The sequence below is a fragment of the Arvicanthis niloticus genome, chromosome 23, assembly GCF_011762505.2.
Source record: "Arvicanthis niloticus isolate mArvNil1 chromosome 23, mArvNil1.pat.X, whole genome shotgun sequence".
Lineage (NCBI taxonomy): Eukaryota > Metazoa > Chordata > Mammalia > Rodentia > Muridae > Arvicanthis > Arvicanthis niloticus.
The window spans coordinates 25,641,107-25,660,226 of NC_133430.1; the positions used below are offsets into that span (position 1 = coordinate 25,641,107).

Below are 19,120 nucleotides of genomic sequence, written 5' to 3' on the forward strand. Positions count from 1 at the left end.
TGTTCTAAATCCTTACCTGGGGATCTTGGTGTTAATAGAGAGAGGTTGGTAGAAAAAGAGGAGGTGACATGAAACCTGGCATGTTGGAAACTGCTCACAACCTCATCCTAGAGTTCAAAGGGCAAATCTGTGTGGATTCAGTGTAAAGCAGTGTCCACCATTTTCCATTTCTTTTCTTATTTAAACAGATCTCTGCCTGGCAGATTAACCAAAGGCAAGGAAGACTTGTCCTATCTCCTTTCTGAGTGCTGCCATTCACAGGACCTCTGTGACAGACTGCAGCCCAAGCCCCCTGTGCTGCCCTGTTTACCCCAGATATCTCTCTGGGGTCCACCTGAGATCAGCAGCGTGAAGATGAACAGCACCTTCTTAGCATGACGACCTTGGACCATGTCATTGCCACCCACCAGTCAGAGTGGGTCTCCTTCAGTGAAGAGCCATTGTTCCCCACCCCTTTAGAGGGTAAGTCTGGTTCTTGGTCATTCACATGACCAAGACCTAATAAAGGAAAAAAAGAAAAAGTCATTTGGTCCCTTACCACAGGTATGCATGGATACCTTTCATTCGGTAGCCAGAGGAGGTTATCTTCTCAGCCTGAGGTGTCACCAAAACCCTGGGAACAGGAAGGGCACATGCTCATTTCTTCCAAGGGACGTAACTTGTAACCACATACTACTTTACTGTTGGTCTTTCTTGTGGTTACTCCCACCAGCCATTGGAGGTTTTTCAATTTTGAAAGTGTAATTATTAAAAGTGATGGATAGGTTCTGAGCCAGATTGCAAAACTCTAACCTTGTCCTCATCACAGATGAGTGGTATGTATGCCCTTGGGTGAAGGGTTTGTGTATAGGGTGAGGTGGCAGGTATATGGCATGTGCACATGCCATGCCCATCCATGTGGAGGCTAGAGCTGGATATCATGTGTCATCATTCTCTGTGTTGTTGTCTTGAGACAGGATCTACCAACAAAACAGATGCTCATTGTCTGAGCTAAGCTGGTTGACCAGTAAGCTCCCTGGGAACTGCTTGTTTCTACTCAATGCTGCGGTTATAGGTGTGTGTGGCCATGACTGGTTTTTCTGTGGGCACTGAGGATTTGAACTCAGGTCCTCACGCTTCCAGAGCAAGCACTCTTACCCACATCTTTCTAACACTTCTTTTGTCTTCTTGTTTTGTTCTGCTCCGTTCTGTTTTTTGTTTTTTAAGACAGTGTTTCTTCTGTGCAGTCCTAATTTACCTGGAATTTGCTCAGTAGACCCGGCTAGCCTTAAACTCAGAGATCTACCTGACTCTGCCTCCCAAAGTCTGGGACTAACGGCATGTGCCACCACTCCTGGCTAGTTTTGTGTTCTAAGCATATTTTTCACTATAATCTTGGTTGTCCTAGAACTCATTATGTAGACTAGGCTGGCCTTGACTCCACATCAATCCTCCTACCTCTGCCTCATGACTGCTGGGTTTACCATCAGGTACACCATGCCTAGCCTCCTGAATGATTTGTGTAACCTCTCTCCGAGTTGCTCCATTGTCTATGTAAGAGGAATGATCGTGATCATGGGCCTGCCTTAGGAGCTTTTGTAAGCATCTGTCATCAGATATAAAAGGCCTAGTGGAGTGCGTGGTCCATGCAAGGAGCTCGGCATTGTCATCCTGGATCTCAGTGGAAGTGGCTATATTGCCCTTTAGGATCCTAATGCTCAGGGATGAAGGTCCAGATAGATGCAGGCATATTTGCAGCACCACATCAGTTGGTTCGCTTCGACTTTACCGGCACCAGCTGGGCTCTCCTCAGCTTCGTCTGCACAGATGGAAGATGCCTGTCAGTAGGTACACAATCCAGTGTGGTGTCCACATGGGGAGCCTTAAATGTAGCCAATCTGAATTGAGATGTTCTGAAAGTGCCTCGTACAGAGATGTGCCTATATCAGAATGTAGCTTGACTGCTGGGAAAATAACTTACTCAGTAAATGCACTTGCTGTGCAACCATTGACCTAAGTTCAAGTTGCCAGGACCTGTGCAACAAGCCTAGCATGGCTGCATGCACGTCTAACTCCAGTGCTGTGGAGGGCGTTAAGTAGGAAGATTGCCACAGCCGAATGGCCACCAGTCTAATTCCAGATCCAGTGAGAGGCCTTGTTTCCAAGGGACAAGGCAAAGTGGGATAGAGCAGGAGAGTTGAGTGATGTCTCCTGGCCTCTGCACATGCAGGCACATGCACACACCTGCTCACACGCATGTACAGATATCACAAACTTTTCAGGTTTGTTTTTCTTGCTAATTATCACTTTTAGGGTTTTTTTGTTTGTGTTTTTGGTTTTCATTTTTGACTCTTTTGTTTTTGTGTTTCTGTTTTTGTTTAGGTGGTTTGGGGGGTTGGAGTTTGGTTTGGTTTTGGGTTTTTGTTGTTTTGTTTGTGTGTGCGTGTGAAACAGAGAGGGAGGGAGGGAGGGAGGGAGAGGGAAAGAGGGAGAGAGGGAGATAGAGAGAGAGAGAGAGAGAGAGAGAGAGAGAGAGAGAGAGAGAGAGAGAGAGAGAGAATGAAGTTGGGTGGCTAGAGAGCTTGGGAAGATCTGGGAAGAGTTTGTACCTGGTGCCTACAGAGAACTAGTTTGTCCAGAACAGAGTTTGAATTTTGAATTTGATTTTGTGTGTGTGTGTGTGCGCGCGCACAGAAGGAAGCTCTACTGTTGGGCCATAGACCCTACCCCACTATTCCATACTGCTTCTCATTTGTCCCACTCAGCTCAGGAATATTTCCTGCTTGACTTCTGTTGCCGTCTAAGTGTGTGGCTCTCAAGCTGGGCACAGATACTGAGATTAAAAATAACGGGCAAGGGCTGGAGAGATAGCTTAGCTGACAACGTGCCAGCTGTGTGAGCATTAGGACCTGCGTCTAGTCTCCAGCACCCACATAAAGTAACCAACAGCCCTCGACTGCAGCCCCAGCATCAAGAGTGTGGAGGTAGAGACAGGCAGGTCCCTGGGCTCACTGAGCAGTCAGTCCAGTCAAATAAATGAGCTCCAGGTTCAGGGAAACACCCTGTCTCAAAAGGTGAGGTGGAGGACAATTGAAGATAGCATCTCAGTATTGATCTCCAGCCTCCCTTGCCCTTGGGGAGACAGTCCTGATACGCATCCTTCCTTGTGTAATGGTAGTGTTTGGTATCTGCCATAGGGGGCACTGAAGAGCACTTCCCAGGACTGTCATCTTCCTCAGAGAGGTCTGAGAGCTCCTCTGGGGAGAATCATGCAGCGGATGAAGGCTCCCAGGACCTTTCACACTCTGAGCAGGATGACTCCTCTGAAAAGATGGGCCTCATCTCTGAAGCCGCCTCCCCTCCAGGGAGCCCTGTGCAACCCACACCTGACCTGGCGTCAGCCATCAGCAACTGGGTCCAGTTTGAAGATGACACACCATGGAGCAGCACCTCACCACCTCACAAGGAAACAGGTGAGCGGGAAGGAAGTTAAGGAGGGTTTGGTACAGGCTCTGGAAGGGCCTTTTCTGTACATAAGCGGTCTGTAAGACTTCTGGGCTTTGGGTTCTTTCTGAGCTCCAGATCCTAGAAACACAAAGGAGAGAGCAATGACCTCCCTCCCACCTCTTTTAACTTTATGACAAGGTTTTGCTTGCAGTAAGCACATAAAACAGCATGTGTGTGATCTGGGTCATTTTCAGAGTTTTAACTCCTGGCCCTGGCTATCAATTTGTCTGCATGGATACTTATGTATTTGATCTATTAGGAATTAAAATTACCTTCAGTCAGCTCCTGTATTGTAAGCTCCAGACATATATACATGAGCGGTGCTCTAGTGTGACCCACTGACCATCTCTAAACAGGGACAGATTTATACCCGAGACCTTTGGACTCAGAATCCTCAGAGAAGGAGCTGGTCGTAGAAGGTAGGACTCCTGCTCTGTTGTACTCTGATTATCAGAGGCTGCTCTGTGAAGCTCAGAGAAGATAGGCAGTCATCAGTACTCATCCTTCCCCATACCCCATACCACACCCCACTCCCCACCCCAGTCCCATGCTCACATGCTCACATGACCACTTACCGTGCTCCAGCATACCAAGGGCTGGCTAATCCTGGGCTTGTAGTGGCCCTCTACTTGCAGCTGTAACAAATCACCTCACGCTTGGTGCCTTAACTAATGTGAGCTGGTCACCTGTAATCCTGCCTTTCAGTAGTCCAGAATGGTGTTCCATTGTCGAGATTCTAGGTAACAATCTGTTTTCTGGTCCTTTGCAGACTTCATAGGCCTTCCAAGTTCTTTGACCTGGGATCCCTTCCTGTCTCCAACACCAGTACTATAGTATTGTTCTGTGCTGTTGTTTTGAAGTGACATATTTCTAGTGTCCCCCTCTTCAATTTTTAAAGACTCTTGTGGTTACATAGGGCTTAGATGAATAACACCTCTATCTTAATGTCTCAGTCAATTGTTGAGGGAGATATTTAAAACGGTGGCACCCAATCTTGTATTACGGAGCCGCCATGTTCCCGACTAGGCTAGGCTGCTCAGCTTAGGCCACCCGCTCAGGTGACCAGAGACACCGGCCCTGCCGCTCACGAGATACCAGCATTGGAGATGGCTCTGCCAATCTTCCATGCTGTCTCTTCAATGTTGGGCCACCCGACCACCCCAACATTCATGCAGTACCCGGTAGGAATTAGACTCTAATGCTTAATGATTAACCAAAGGCTTTATAAGTTTGGTAATGCTCAAGTTAACAAGATGCCCACACAATTGGAGGTGTTTCCCAATTAACTAACTTAGATATAAGTTGTTACCCAAGACTGCTCTCGGTCCAAGTGTGGTTCTCCATCCTCCTACATCTCTGTCTCCCTCGATCCTCCTCTTCCTTCACCTCTTCCTCCTCCTCTTCCTCTCCTTACTCCTCCCACCTTAGCTCCTCTCAACGTGCAGGGAAAATTTCCCGCTACAAGTGTTCTATTTATGGCTGTGAAGAGACACCATGACCATAGCAACTCTTATAAAGGAGAACATTTAGCTGAGGCTGGCTTATAGGTTCAGAAGTTTAGTCCATTACTGTCATGGCAGGAAGCATGGTAGCACACAGGTAGACCTAGTGCTGCAGAGATAGCTGAGAGTTCTACATCCAGATTGGCAATCAGTAGGAGAAAGAGAGACAGTGGGCCTGGCTTGAACGCTTGAAATCCCAAATCCCACCCCCACTGACACATTTCTGGGTCACAAAAGGGCCACATCTCAAAATTCCTGTCAAGTAATGCTACTCCCTAATGACCAAGCATCCAAATCAATGAGGCTATGGGGGCCATCCTTACTCAAACCACCACACTCAAGTTCCTTAACGTAATCATATCTGCTAAATCCCTTTGCCATGTAAGGTAAGAAACCCACAGGTCCTAGGATTTAGAAGGAGGATATCTTACGTACAGAAGTGGAAGATATTGTCCCCTCTACTACAGAGTTAAAACATAGACTTGCTATGTTTTTCTGTTAATGGGTTAAATAGTTTGCTAGGTTTTTTGTTTGTTTGTTTGTTTGTTTTTTGTTAAAAAAAAAACAACCTATGATCTAAAGTCAGGCCTAGTTGTAAAGCTTGGAGAAATTTACTAAGACGCTGTCAAAATTTTAAAAAATAATAATGTAAAAGTCCGGTGTGGTAGAGCATTACCTAGAATACCCACACTTAGCTCTACATGTACTGAGCATGCTCTGGTTCCACCTACTTGAGAGGCTGACTGAATGATCACTTGAGCCCAGGAGTTTGAGACAAGTTTAGGCAGTGTGGTAAGAACCTGCGGTGGTTTGAATTAAAGCTGTCCCCAAAAGGCTGAGAAAGCTTGGCATTGCAAGCTGGTGGTGGTGTTTGGGGTGGAACCCTGAGCCAGATCCTTGCAGGAGGAAGTACACAGGGGTCAGGGGTGGCTTTGAGAGTTCATAGCCTCATCCACTTCCAGTTTGTTCTCTCTGCTTCCCTCATGAGGAGGGAAGTGCGATCTCTTGGTTTCTGGCTCTGGCTCTGCTAACTTGCCATCACCACTGTTATGGATTCTAACCCTCTGGGACTGTAAGTCGAAATAAGCCAGAATAAGCTTTTCCCCCTAAGTTGCCCTTCATCGTGGTATCTTATTACAGCAACAGAAAACTATCTAATGCAGACCCATCTTTAAAAATAATTTTCTTTTTTCTTACATGCCTCCATGTCATTAAAAATAATTTCAAGAAAATATAAAAGTGGTCTGGAGAGATGGCTCAGTGATTAAGAGCTCTTGCTGCTCTTCCAGAGGCCCTGGGTTTGAATTCCAGCACCTACATTGACAGCTCACATCAGTCTGTAACCAAGTTCGGGGGGAATCTAATATCCTTTTCTGGCTCTCTTAAGGCACTGCATGCATATTTATGCACAAGGCACACATGCAAGCAAAACATCCATGCACATAAAATGAAATCAAGTTGAATTAAAAAAGACTACATAAAATACAATTCTGCCGTATAACACAGGTTTTCATTTGGACAAAATACCTCACACATTTGGATGTACTTTTTCATATTTAATCATCAGATTTTCAGTGATTTGTTGGTGGTTGAGCCATGATGCTCAAAGCAATGTGGATGATGTAACAGATCCAAACTGGTACAGTCTGGCTGGAGAGAGGGGAGGTGACCCTTACTGACACGGGGCTCTTCCTTCTCCATGCAGGAAAACTATGGAACACAGGTGCTGTGGTTTCAGTGTTTTGTCCCTTCAGGACTCATGTTGAAATCTAATCACCAATGTGTTGGTATTTTGGGGTCTCTGGGAAATGACTAGTTCACCTTGAGTGGAACCCTTATAAACAGGATCCCTACAATTATAAAAGAGGCTTGAGAGAGCATGCGCCTCCTCCCATTGCAGTGTTTAACTTTCTGCCATATAATGACACCAGCTGCTCTCTGCACCCTCACCAAGTCCCAATCTGGTGTCTTCATCCTGGCCTTCCTAGCCTCCCAACCTGCAAGGATTAAATGTATAAGTTACCCAAACCACGGTATCGTATTATGGATGCAAGAACAGAAAAGCCAATCACACGATCAGTACGAAAGTGTGGTTATTGTTATTATTTAGTTTTGTAGAAAGGGTCTCATGTAGCCCAGGCTAACCTTTAACTTTCTATGTAGCACAGGCTTACTAGCCTTGAATTTCTGATTCTCCTGCCTCTACCTCCAAAATAGTGAAATTATAGATAGTCACCACCAAGCCAGGCTCGTGTTTGTTTGGTTGTTTGGTTGGTATGGTTTTTCTGTGTATCCTTGGCTGTCCTGGAACTAGGTCTGTAGACCAGCCTGGCCTACCTTATACTCCAGAGTTCTGGGATTAAAGACATTGTTTTAGGGTTTCATTGTTATGAAAAGACACTAAGACCAAGGCAATTCTTATAAAAGAAAACATTTATTTGGGGCTGGCTTACAGTTTCAGAGGTTTAGTCCATTATCATCATGGTGGGAAGCATGGCGGCGTCCCGGCAGACATGGTGCTGGAGAAGGAGCTGAGAGTTCTACATCTTGATTCAAAGGCAGCCAAAGGGGACTGTGTCACTGGACTTAGCTTAAGCGTAGGAGACCTTAAAACCTGCCCGACAGTAACACACTTCTTGCAACAAGGCCACACCCCTAATAGTGCCACTCCCTATGGGCCAAGCATTCACATAGGATCTATGCAGGCCGTTCCTGTCCACACCACCACAGGCATGTACCACCATGGCCTGGCTAAGCATGGCTGGTCTTTCTTTTCAGTAAGTTACGTTTGCTGACTCCCAGTGCTCTCACTATATCATCTTACATATTATTTACATCACCATCTAAGGAAAGTATTGGTATTACGTCCATGTTTCTGTGAGGACACTGGGGCAGGTAGGGGTTGAGAATTTGCTCAAGGTTATAGGTCACTAAGAAGTTACAGAAGAGAGCCTTATCACCTGGCGTGCTGGCCTTGAACAGTCAGAGCTGAGGTGTGGTGTTGCCTCTCTTCCTCTCCCTCTGTCACTGCCCCCCTTTCCCCTATAACATGCCTGAGGTGAGGGAAAGTAGTGAGATTATAGAAAGGGCTGGGAGGCAATGGGCGGGAAGAGCGAACGCATCCTCGATAAGAATCGAAGCATCCGGATTCCTTCAGACTTTCCTTTAGCCGATAATTGCTCAAAACTATTCACGTGACAGATGGGTCCCCTTGCCTCAACTCTTTACCACTTTTACAAAAGTAATATGAAGATAGCACAGGCCAATAATCCCAGCATTTGGGAGGTTGATGCAGGAAGCCAGCAGTTCAAGGCCACCAAAAAATTTAAAAACAGCATTTTTTTCTGGGTGGTGGTGGTGCACTACTTTAATCCCAGCACTTGGGAGGCAGAGCCAGGGAGATGTCTGAGTTCATGGCTAGTCTGGTCTACAGAGTGGGTTGCAGGACAGCAAGGGCTACACAGAGAAACTCTGTATAAAAAAAAAAAAAAAAAAAAAAAAAAGGGAAAAGAAAAGAAATCCAAGAGCCAAATTCTAAACCAGCCAGCATCCCAGTTGACCTATAATAAAAGGGGGTTCGTTCTCGTCACACAGACCAGCCTCTACCACGTGGGCTGACTTCCCTTGGGCCTCCTCTCTTGGACTGTATTTAACAATAAGAAGGAAGGCTGGTAGTGTTCAAGCCAAATGGAAAGTAAGATAACTTGGTCAGTCCACTCAGTGTGGATAACAGAAGTTCCACAGGTTAGACAGGTGTTCACTCTGGAAGCTGGTGGGTAGCTCAGATTTGAACTTAAATGGAAAGCGTGAGGATCGATTGTCGCGTTAACAGTACCATGCGTGTACCTGCAGGCATCGCACAGGCACAGTCCCTGTGCATTAGCACGGCATGCTCCTTCATAACGCTGGAGGCATTGCGGCACTTCTAGCACTCGCTGCAGTCTGCTCCCTGATTTTGCTAACACTGAATTTTATGATCTACTAGGCTTAAATAGCAGCACCCAAAGGCAGCAGGTTCTACTACCTGTAACCTGGGAGTTATCTGGAGACGGAGCTCTAGCAGCTGTAACTCACTTAAAGATTTCAAGAGGAGGAGATCAAGGGCCCTACATACAGCCACCTGCATCCTTAGGAGAGGAAGGCTTTGCCCACACTGCAGAGTGGAGAAGATGGAGCAGAGGCCATGAACATGCTGCCCTTAAAGGCAATAGTGATGATAACCCAGCTGGGGACTGCCAGCATCCACCAGAAGCCAGAGGGAGCAAGGAAGACAGTCTTTCCTCAAGCCTATTGGAGGGATAGCAGTCCTGCTAACACAGACACTAAAACAGTGTTTCTGATTTCTGACCGCCAGCCTCTAGAACCATGTGAAAATAAATCACCATTATTTTAAGCTACCAATTTTGTGGTAATTTGTTACAGCAACCACAGGAAGTTCATCCACTAAACTTCACATTCCTAAAGTATAAACGTTTGCATAAGGCTGAGAACGAGTCAGGGCCGGCCAGGGAGATCAGTAATAGCACAAGCCACTTGTCAAGGTTCTGTGTGCTTTTTCAGCCCCCCCCCGCCCCCAATCCCTGCCATCACTTATTCACGTAAGCACTTCCTCGCTGCAGTTCTGCTAGGTGTGGGCATCCAAAGACACAGTGTCATGATCAGAATTTAACAGAAAGCCATTCAGCTTCCTCCCAAGTCTTCTAGTAGGAACACAGCTTGTGCCCCAGTGATTTCTTCTATCCATTTCCCATTGATAATCAACCACATGTGTTTCCATGCATGTCTTCCAACTACTTCATGTCTCTTGTTATCTTTGTTAATGTTTTATAGTGCATGGTAGCTAAGAACTTGGGCTTGTCTCTGAGGAGGTAAAGGAAGAGGTGGGTGTTGGGAGAGAGCTGTTGTGGTTGTTCAAGAGCTTCATTGTACAGCCAGCCCCAGCTAGTGTGGCTTGGGAAGTATTCAATTAAAATCAAAAGCACTCTCCCTTGTCAGTTATCAGTTACTGCTGGGTCTTCTCCAAAATTCTTATTCCGTTTGCTTAGGACCAGTGGTGACTACTTAGTTCATGGGTAGGTCGTCAGCATACAGAAAATCAATGGCTATCTTATGCGTTTCAGGGTCACCTGACAGCGTAGAAATGTTTTTTCTATCTGTTTCTCACTTATCTACCTAAAAAAATATATGCTTTTCTCAAGTAATTAGTTCTTATTATTCAGATTCTGAATTCCATTAATTCAACTCTAGATCCCAGGAAAATTTTAACACTTGTATTTATTGTTATCATCATCATCATAATCATCATCAGTATTATTTTGTGTGTGTGTGTGTATGTGTGTGTGTGTGTTTTATGTGTGTGTGTTTTATGTGTGTAGACACACAAGTGTGATAGCTCATGTACAGAAGTTAAGGAACATCTTTCAGAAGAAGAGTTCCTTCTGTTCTTCCCCTGTGAATTATGGGTATTGAACCCTGGTCATCAGGTTTTTATGACAACTGCTTTTACCTGCTAAGCCATCTCATTGGCCAACAAGTAAACTTTTTCAGACTAGGGAATATATAAATGAAACAGAGGGGCTGGAGAGGTGGCTCAGTGATTAAGAGCACTGGCTGCTCTTCCAGAGGTCCGGAGTTCAATTCCCAGCACCCACAGGGTGGCCCACAGCTGTTTGTAACTCCAGTTCTAGGAGAATCCAATGTCTTCTTCTGGCCCTGATGTTCTCTACATGCAAGTAATACACAAATATACATCCAGGCAAAATATGTACAGTAGCTGGGACAAGAGCAATATTTGGTTTGTATGAAAAATATGAAAAAGTGGTGAAGTTCAGCCATGGAAAAGGACCTGGGGAAGTAATGTCAGCTGTGTTTCAGCCTGCTGTGCAGTCAGAGCAGTAATTCGTAGCTAAGTTCTTCTCCATGTCTTATATGGCCCTAAATCCCCAAGACTCTAGAATACAATGTCTCTGAGCCAAGGGGAAACTGCTTATATCAGTACATGTACCACAGAACTTCACTGTGGGCATTGAGTTATGTGGCCTTGTCCTAAGAGGATGAGCAAAAGAAGTGATCCTGAGAGAGTCGTCCCTAGCAGTCATTTCTCCAGAGAAGTGAAGCCTATTCTAGCCAGCTGCTTAATATCTAAAGAGTCTGGCTTGCCAGGAGGAGCTGGGAAAGCAAGGGGAGCAGACGCACCAAGGGAAAATGCTATCTGGGAGTATCCTTTCCTTCCCTAGACTTTTTGAAGTCTTTTTGGCAGAGGAGAGAGAAAAAAAAAACAAGCGAAGATCTCCACCTTAGAGAGAAGCCAAGGGGCCTTGGACTCCAGCCTGGAAAGGGAATGTACTGATTGCCCCAATTAAAATGCAGGGAGGCTGTGGGCATGGTGGAGTTAGGGACAAAGAGGCAGTCCCTAATGGTAGGTCTTTTATTTTACAGCATTGAAATGGAAAGAGCCTGATCCTGGGAAGTTTAGAAAGGCCAGGGAGTTGTTAGCTCACCTTGACTACCCGGTCACTTATTTTATTGTGCACTGAAGCATGCCAACAGAGACTGGACAGCTAGGAGCAGCTCCTGATACAGAAACTGCTCCTGAAATGCTTAAATCCATCAATGGAAGGACCTCCTCTTGGAGGTTTAACTAGGGCAGGAGCTGAAGAGAATAAAATCCCCTTGAGGCTGGCCCAGGAAAGGAGGCACATTATTTCCTCTAGAGAAACACGATGGACCTTCCTAACATGTGCCTAGGCTCTGTCCCCAACACTGCACTAAACAAATACAAATGAAAGAAAAAAAAAGCCCTTTTATTACCATACATAGATGAAAGAGAGAGAGCTGGCATCCAACTCTTGGGATGTGATCTCTGACGGTAGTAGAAGGGAGAGACCGACAAGAAGATTCTCCCGGACTTCACCACATGAGGACCCCTGAGATGTGTTGGAGCACAGATATAGGGTTCATCTCTGACTTAATGAGACTATTTGGAGTTTGACCATTTTGATAAAGACTTGTTACAGAACACCGTTCACACCTCAGTTTCTGTATGTGCTATGCTATATACTGTTATATATGCTGGAGAGATGGCTTAGCAGCTAAGAACACTGGCTGCTCTTCTAGAGGACCAGGGTTCAAATCCTAGCACCCACATAGTGGCTCACACCATCTGTATGTCTAGTTCCAGAGTGTCTAATGTCCTCTTCTGACAAGGAACATGTACACACTTACAGACATATGTGCATAACGTAAAGTAAAATAGAATAAAATTTTAAAAGAATTTAACTGAAAACTTGTTTGCTGAGCCCTAAGCTCGTTTGCTGCTCCGACATTCTGCTATGTTATGAGTAGAGCCAAGGAGTAAAACAAACAAGCAAAGAAACTTCTAGACAATCTGTTTAAACTTGAGTCTTCCTATTGTTTCTTTAAGGAGAAAGTTTGAGAATAAAGCAAAAGCAAGCTGTCGTTTTGTTCGCACTGAGCTCATAGCGTTCCCAACTTTTTGTAGCTACCAAAAGTTTGACTGACTTAATAAGGTTTTATTTGGCCTTAAAATTCCACGCAAAGAATGTAGCGGTCAGCTTACCTATTACCTACAATCTTCATAAAGATGCTTCATGAGCCAAAATCAGTCTCACCCATGTGTAAAGTGCACGTCCGTTTGAAAATGCTGACAGATTGACTAAAAGAACACAGCTCACCCTCAAATTTTTAGAAAAAGGATATGAAGGCACTGTTATCAGCAGAGACTTCCTGCCCGCTCATTATCCTGTGTGCTGACCTTCGTCCATGGGCATGGCAGTTCTTCTGCTGGAACCGGGGCTGAATTGAACCCATTATGCAGATACTGCAGGATATGCATAATTAAAAACATTTCTCAAAACCCTTTCACTTCCGGAACATTTGTCCCATATCCCAGGCGAAACACTAATATCCCCTCATCCTTACATGTCCTTCCTAGAAGCTTGGTCTGAGGCCTTCCCATTGTGTCTGGGGAAGCTAATTATTTGGGGCCAGAGAAAGAGCCATTTGTTTAAGGGCGGGGGGGGGGGGAAGGAAGAGAGATGATGTCAGCCATAAGAAAGAGGCAAGAGATTTCATCTTGAAGACCAGCCCAGTGGTTCATTCTGGCTGCTGGGGGTGGGTGGTGGGTAGGGGTAAATATGTAGACATGCATATGTATTTCCTTCCTCAACAGAGGCAGTCTTCTTGGTACCTTGAATTGTTCTTTGCTTCTAGATGTAACTGATGAATTTCATCAGAGTGGGTTCTGCCCCGTGTCACCACTCAGCCACCCTTGCTGTTACAGACTCTGTTCTCTGTGCTCTTCCCTCTGCCCAGAGGCTCTTCCTCCAACATTTCACTCTATATAAGTGTGGCCTCTTCTGGGAAGCTGAGCGCACACCACGCCCTACCCTCAAGTTAGCTTTTCCCTGCAAATTCACCAACAGGAATGTGGTCATATATTTATTCCTTCATTTTCTTTGTATTTAGTTTCTTGATGCAGTCAGGTTGTAGTTATCAAGAAATAGCTGCTTTGCTTTTGCTTTTGCCCTTGCTTTGCTTTGCTTTGTTTTGTTTCATGACAGGTCACCTGCAGCCCAGGCTTACTTCAGTCTCACTCTGTAGTTGAAGATGGTCTTGAACTCCTCATCCTCCTGCCTCTGCTACCCCAGTGCTGAGATTACAGGTATTCACTTTATGTGGTGCTGGGATTGAACCCAGAGCTTTGTGCATGGTAGGCAAATACCCTACCAACAGAGCTACCCCCGAAGCGTAATCAGCAGCTTTGATATAGCAAGGACATCCAGAGTGGTGCTTTGGAAAGGGACAGTGTACATGTGACACATGGGTAGCAGGCTTCTCAAGGGAAGATTGGTTTAGTTTGCTCACTTACTGTCTCTCTACCCAATAGAATACAGAACTCCAGCTCCCTCGTTCATTCTCTGTCCTAGAATGTGCCTTCTTTGGACAGCTTTATGACTGACACATTCATCAAGGAGAATGTGATTTAATTTAGTCTGGCTCTGAACTTTGCAGAATGGAATCATGCTGGCGTTGGTGTTCTGTGACTTTAACATAGTGTCTGTGAGACTTGCCCACCCTCTTCCCAACATCTGTAATTTCTTCTGTGTCTCTTGCTGTGCTCTCCCCTGATTATGGAATTATACAGCAGGTCATTCATCAGGCTACTGATGGGCATTTGAGTCCTCTCGACTATCAGCAGTTAGCAAAGTGCTTCTGTGAACATTCTTTATGCTTTTCCTTTTATTTTTTTCTTTCTGGTTTTTATCTTTGCTTTGAGACACTGATCTCATATAAGTAAGTGGGCCTCAAATCCCTTATGTGGCCCAGGGTAACACTGAACCTTTTAAAAACAGTATTCTTATGAATTCTTTGAGAATTTCCTGCAATGAATTTTGGTCATGTTAACCCTCCTTCCCCCAGCCCTTCCCAGATCCACCCTTCCCCCCCTCACCTCTCTACCTACTCAATTTTAACTTTTCTCCTCCTCTTCTTCCTCTTTTTTAAACAAAAACCAAAAAACAATTGAGTACAATTTGTGCCACCCAACTACTATTGGGAATGTTGTCAACCTACCAGGGGTTGACAACCACACCATAAAAGAAAAGTAACTCTCCGCCTCCAAGTAGCTGTCAAATGCCAGTAGCTTCCTCTGCTGGTGGTGGGATCCTATCCCCAGCTCTTTCTTCCCCTTCATGCTGGGCTTTCACCTGGACTGAGCTCCTACACACTGGCACCGCCTCTGTGAGTTCATATGGGCCTGTAAGAGTCCATGATTCCCAGAAGAATGATACCCCTGACTCAAATAGTATGTAAACTCTGAGTGTGTGTTCTGCAGAAGTCCAGCACGCTAGGGTCTCCCATTACCAAGATAGAGAGACAACCAAATGAGTTCACGGGCCTGATTGAAAGTGTATGAGGGGACTCTGGGGTAGGTGGGCTTTGTTTTACTCTCTCTCTAAGGACATTCCATTGCTGGGGCATGGGGGCTGGCTGGAAACTGCTGACCCATTGTCCTTGCTTCAGGCCAGGTGGTGGGGCAGTTTTGTTATGGCAAGGCAGTTCCTGCCTGGCTGCCTGAAGCCTGTGTTTTTAGGCCTAATCTCCTGAACTGCCAATTTGAAGGCTGTCATGGAGTCAAACTGTGTCATCAGTGCCCAGAAACCCTTTTCCTTGAAGTTATCCATCCCTTCTTCCTCTAAAAGCCCTAAGTCTTCGGGCTAGAAGTATGATAGGTACATTCTGTCTAAGGGCTGAACACTCCGCAGTCTCTTATTCTCTGCAACTTAACTAGTTAGAGTTTCTGTGTGGCTTGCCCTCCACTGCAAGGGAAATGCTCTCTGGGAGTTGAGAGAGTCACTGCATGGTGCCTACATGCATGGATCAGGCTACATGCATGGTGCCAGGCAGCAGGGTGGCTCAGGGGGTTGGGTGCTGAGCCTGGCATGGCCTTGGTGGGGACAGAGTGACATGGTTCCTGCCCCTGGGACAGTGCCCGAGTGTGAGCCTCCACAAGTATTGATGGCTGCTGAGGTGTAAGGCTTGTTTGTGTAATAATGTACATATTTTCTGGAACCAAGCCCAGTAGGACTCTTTCCTTCCGAGGAATGACCTCCCTGACTCCATGATAATTAGAAACAGCAGGAGTCCAGGAGTCAAGGGTGTGGCAATGTCTCAGCAAAATAGTAAACACTGGGACCTTCAGGACAGTCCTTAAGGCTATGGGAAAGAACTCTAAATGCGTGAGTTTGAAAAAAATATATAATTTCTCAACTATGCAAAAAATAAGGATGCAATATGAATTATGTGAAGGGCTTCATGAATCTAAAGGAACAAAGGCGAATACAAAGGCAGGCAGATTTCTCAGTTCAAGGTCAGCCTGGGACACAGTTAAGTCCAGGCCCAGGTGTGGTTGAAATGATAATTTCAAGAGATGGTCCCACCCAACTAGTTTATGGTATGTGCTTAATAAAAGCAAACAGGCCGGGCAGTGGTGGCACATGCCTTTAATCCCAGCACTTGGGAGGCAGAGGCAGGCAGATTTCTGAGTTCAAGGCCAGCCTGATCTACAGAGTGAGTTTCAGAACAGCCAAGGCTATACAGAGAAACCCTGTCTCGAAAAACCAAAAAATAAAATAAAAATAAATAAAAGCAAACAGATCTCTGAATTCTTTTTGCAATGTTAAGAAAATATGTCTGCTTGCTGTCTTCTAAGAATCAAAGGGCTGGGGTCCTGGGATGCTGATTCATAAGATAATCAATAGGGAACCTGGAATAAATAACTAAATTAATACGTAAATAAAAAACTGGACTTTTGGTCTGCAGGAGATGAGCTAGCAGAAAGTAATAGCAATTCTTCTTTAGAATTTTCTCTAGTGAGAGCAGAGCTGTCTGGAGATCTCTGGACAGCAAAAACAGCTCTTCAAGAATTTTTCTAACAGGATTTCTGACTTGGTTGGAAGATCCAATAATTTTTCATAGCAGCTCTTCTGACTTTGGTCAGAAAAACCATGAGCTATCCAGATAGCTTTTAGAATTTTTACTGGCAGAGAATGTGTAAGAGTTCATAATTTGCCAAAGAATGATACCCTGGACTCAAATGATATGTAAACGCACACTGTTTTATTCTGCAGAAGTCCAGCATGCTGGGGTCTCCCATTACCAGAATAGAGAGACACCCAAGTGAGCTCAAAGGCCTGATTTAAAGCACATTAGGGGATTCAGGGTAGGTGACCTATCTATGTTAATCTGCTGGGTCCTTCTCTAAAGACATTCCATTACTGGGACGGGCCCTGGGAACTGTTACTGAGGAAGTAGCTGAGGAGGTCTGGAAACTGCTGCTGACCCATTGCCCTTGCCTCAGGCCAGGTGGCAGGGCACCTTCTGAGGCCTGGACTTGCCCAGTCCTGAACTGCCAATTTGAAGCCTGTCATGGAGTCAACCTAGCCTTCACGAGAGCTGGCTCAACCAGAGAGTTTTTAGAATAGCAAGAAAATGCTGTCTAGGGCTAGAGAGATGGTTCAGTGGTTAAGAGCACTGGCTGTTCTTTCAGAGGTCCTGAGATTGTAGAGTGAAAAATTATAAAGGCCATTTTATGAAATATGTGTAGACTTTTTTTTTTTTTTTTTTTTTTTTTTTTGCCTTAGACCTGAGCAGGAAAAGTGCAGGTTCCAGAACTCGGAACTGAAAATAAGATTTCAGGCCTTCACTGCCCCGGGGCACATTCTGGGTGAAGGACATTATCCCTGAATCAGAGGACACTTGCTGGATTACATTCCTCCAGCCTCAGGCAGTAGGCCCACCTGTGGGTGGGAAAGGCCCAAAGCAGGAAGACACTTTCCTGACCATAAAAAAATACAAGCCATCTAGGTGGGACTGTGACTGGAGGAAGTGAGAAATATTTTGTAATGACGGTGTAGGGGACAGTGACATGGTAAGACTACATTCCCAGCAACCACATGGTGGCTCACAACCATCTGTAATGTACTCACATACATAAAATAAATATGTTGTGCAGAACTTCCAGTTATTGTCAGGCTTGGACCAAGCAGAGACATCTTGCAAGTGTGTATGCCTCTGTCTAAACCCTTAACCTAAAACATGCTCTGCCTCTGACTCGGCAGTGCAGATTGGTACACTGTCCTGAGTTTATTGATGTGCTACGAAAAATGGAGGGAATGCCTGGGTCATAGTGAAACTGCAAGAATTCTGCAGTTTGGGTCTGAACGAAACTGAAATAGAAATTTAGAAATAAAATTAGGCCCTAGAGTTACTTGTACTTCCTTAATTAGACTTTTTTTTTTTTTAATTTGAAGGTCCTGACACCCACGTTTCAATCTGCTTTTATGTGCATATGTATGCAGTATGTATACTTATGTATATTTAAGTATGAAGAAACCATGGGTTAGCAGAACCATTCCCTGTTTTTTGTGAGACTACAGGGTCTCTCATTGGGACCCGGTGCTCTAATTGGAGTAGCTGGCTGGCTGGCAGGCCCCAGCGCTGCCCTGTCTCTGCCTCCATAGTGCTGGTATTACAAGTACATGCAACCCCACCTGTTTTATTATGTGGATGCTTAGGATCAAACCCAGATCCCTAAGCTTTAACAGCAAGGACTTTATTGTCTGAGTCACTGTTCTATTGCTATGAAGAGACACCGTGACCAAGGCAACTTTTATGAAAGAAAGCATTTAACTGGGGCTGGCTTACAGGTTCAGAGTTAGTCTATGATCATTGTGGCGGGAAGTAGCTGAGAGCTTTCATCTCATCCACAAGTAGAGGAAGAGAGGGGGAGAAGGAAGGAGAGAGAGAGAGGGGGAGGGAGGGCTGGGAGAGAGAGAGAGAGAGAGAGAGAGAGAGAGAGAGAGAGAGAGAGATTGAGAGAGATTGAGAGAGATTGAGATTTCATGGATTCTGGGTCAGGCCTGGTCTTTTTCAACCTCAAAGCCACTCTCGGGGACATACCTCCTCCAACAAGGCCACACTCATTCCAACAAGGCCATACCTCCTAATTCTTTCCAAATAATTCCTTCTACTAACTAGGGACCAAGCATTCAAACATATGGCCTATGGGGACCATCCTCAGTCAAACCACCATACCAACTGATGTCTCTCCAGCCCCTTGGTATGTTTTTGATAGTGACTCCCTGTGAGACCTCAGCCAATCCATGTTCTCTGTCCTCATCCCAGGCCTTTCCTTGCCTTTTATGGTGGCTGCCATTGCCTAGGACCTGAGTGATGGGCAAACATAAACAAAAGACAACTATTTACATTGCATTGTCTCCTATTTTTATCTGTTCTCAGCCCTCACATTGACCATGCCCTGCTGGACATGCCCTTCCTTCGACTCTTTGAAAAGATGCCCTTTGACTTCGGAGAGCAGTTGGACCACGCATTCTGAGGACACCAGCAGTCCTAGTGTTGCTCCTTCATACGCAGACCTGCAGCTCATCAACGCTGAGGAGCAGGCAAGCGGCAGGGCTTCCGGGACCGACTCCACTGGTAAGCCGGAGTTCCCAGCCAGAGCACTGTGTACATCTCTTTTGGCACACTCAGTTCCCTTCTCAGGAACCCCACCCCTGCCCTGCAGCCAACTTTGTTTGCAGAATGAGCAC

The 19,120-nt window shown here is 45.4% G+C and overlaps 1 protein-coding gene across 2 annotated transcripts in view; it reads left to right on the top strand.

Moving 5' to 3' along the window:
- Positions 1 to 19,120, top strand: part of Ston2 (stonin 2) — a 130,364-nt gene that overhangs the window by 32,864 nt on the left and 78,380 nt on the right. For both annotated transcript variants that reach the window (XM_076921473.1, XM_076921474.1), the window contains exons 2-4: positions 189 to 462; positions 3,177 to 3,452; positions 18,810 to 19,007. In XM_076921473.1, the coding sequence (XP_076777588.1) occupies positions 375 to 462; positions 3,177 to 3,452; positions 18,810 to 19,007 (562 nt within the window). In that variant the 5' untranslated portion in view covers positions 189 to 374. The remainder of the gene's footprint in view (positions 1 to 188; positions 463 to 3,176; positions 3,453 to 18,809; positions 19,008 to 19,120) is intronic.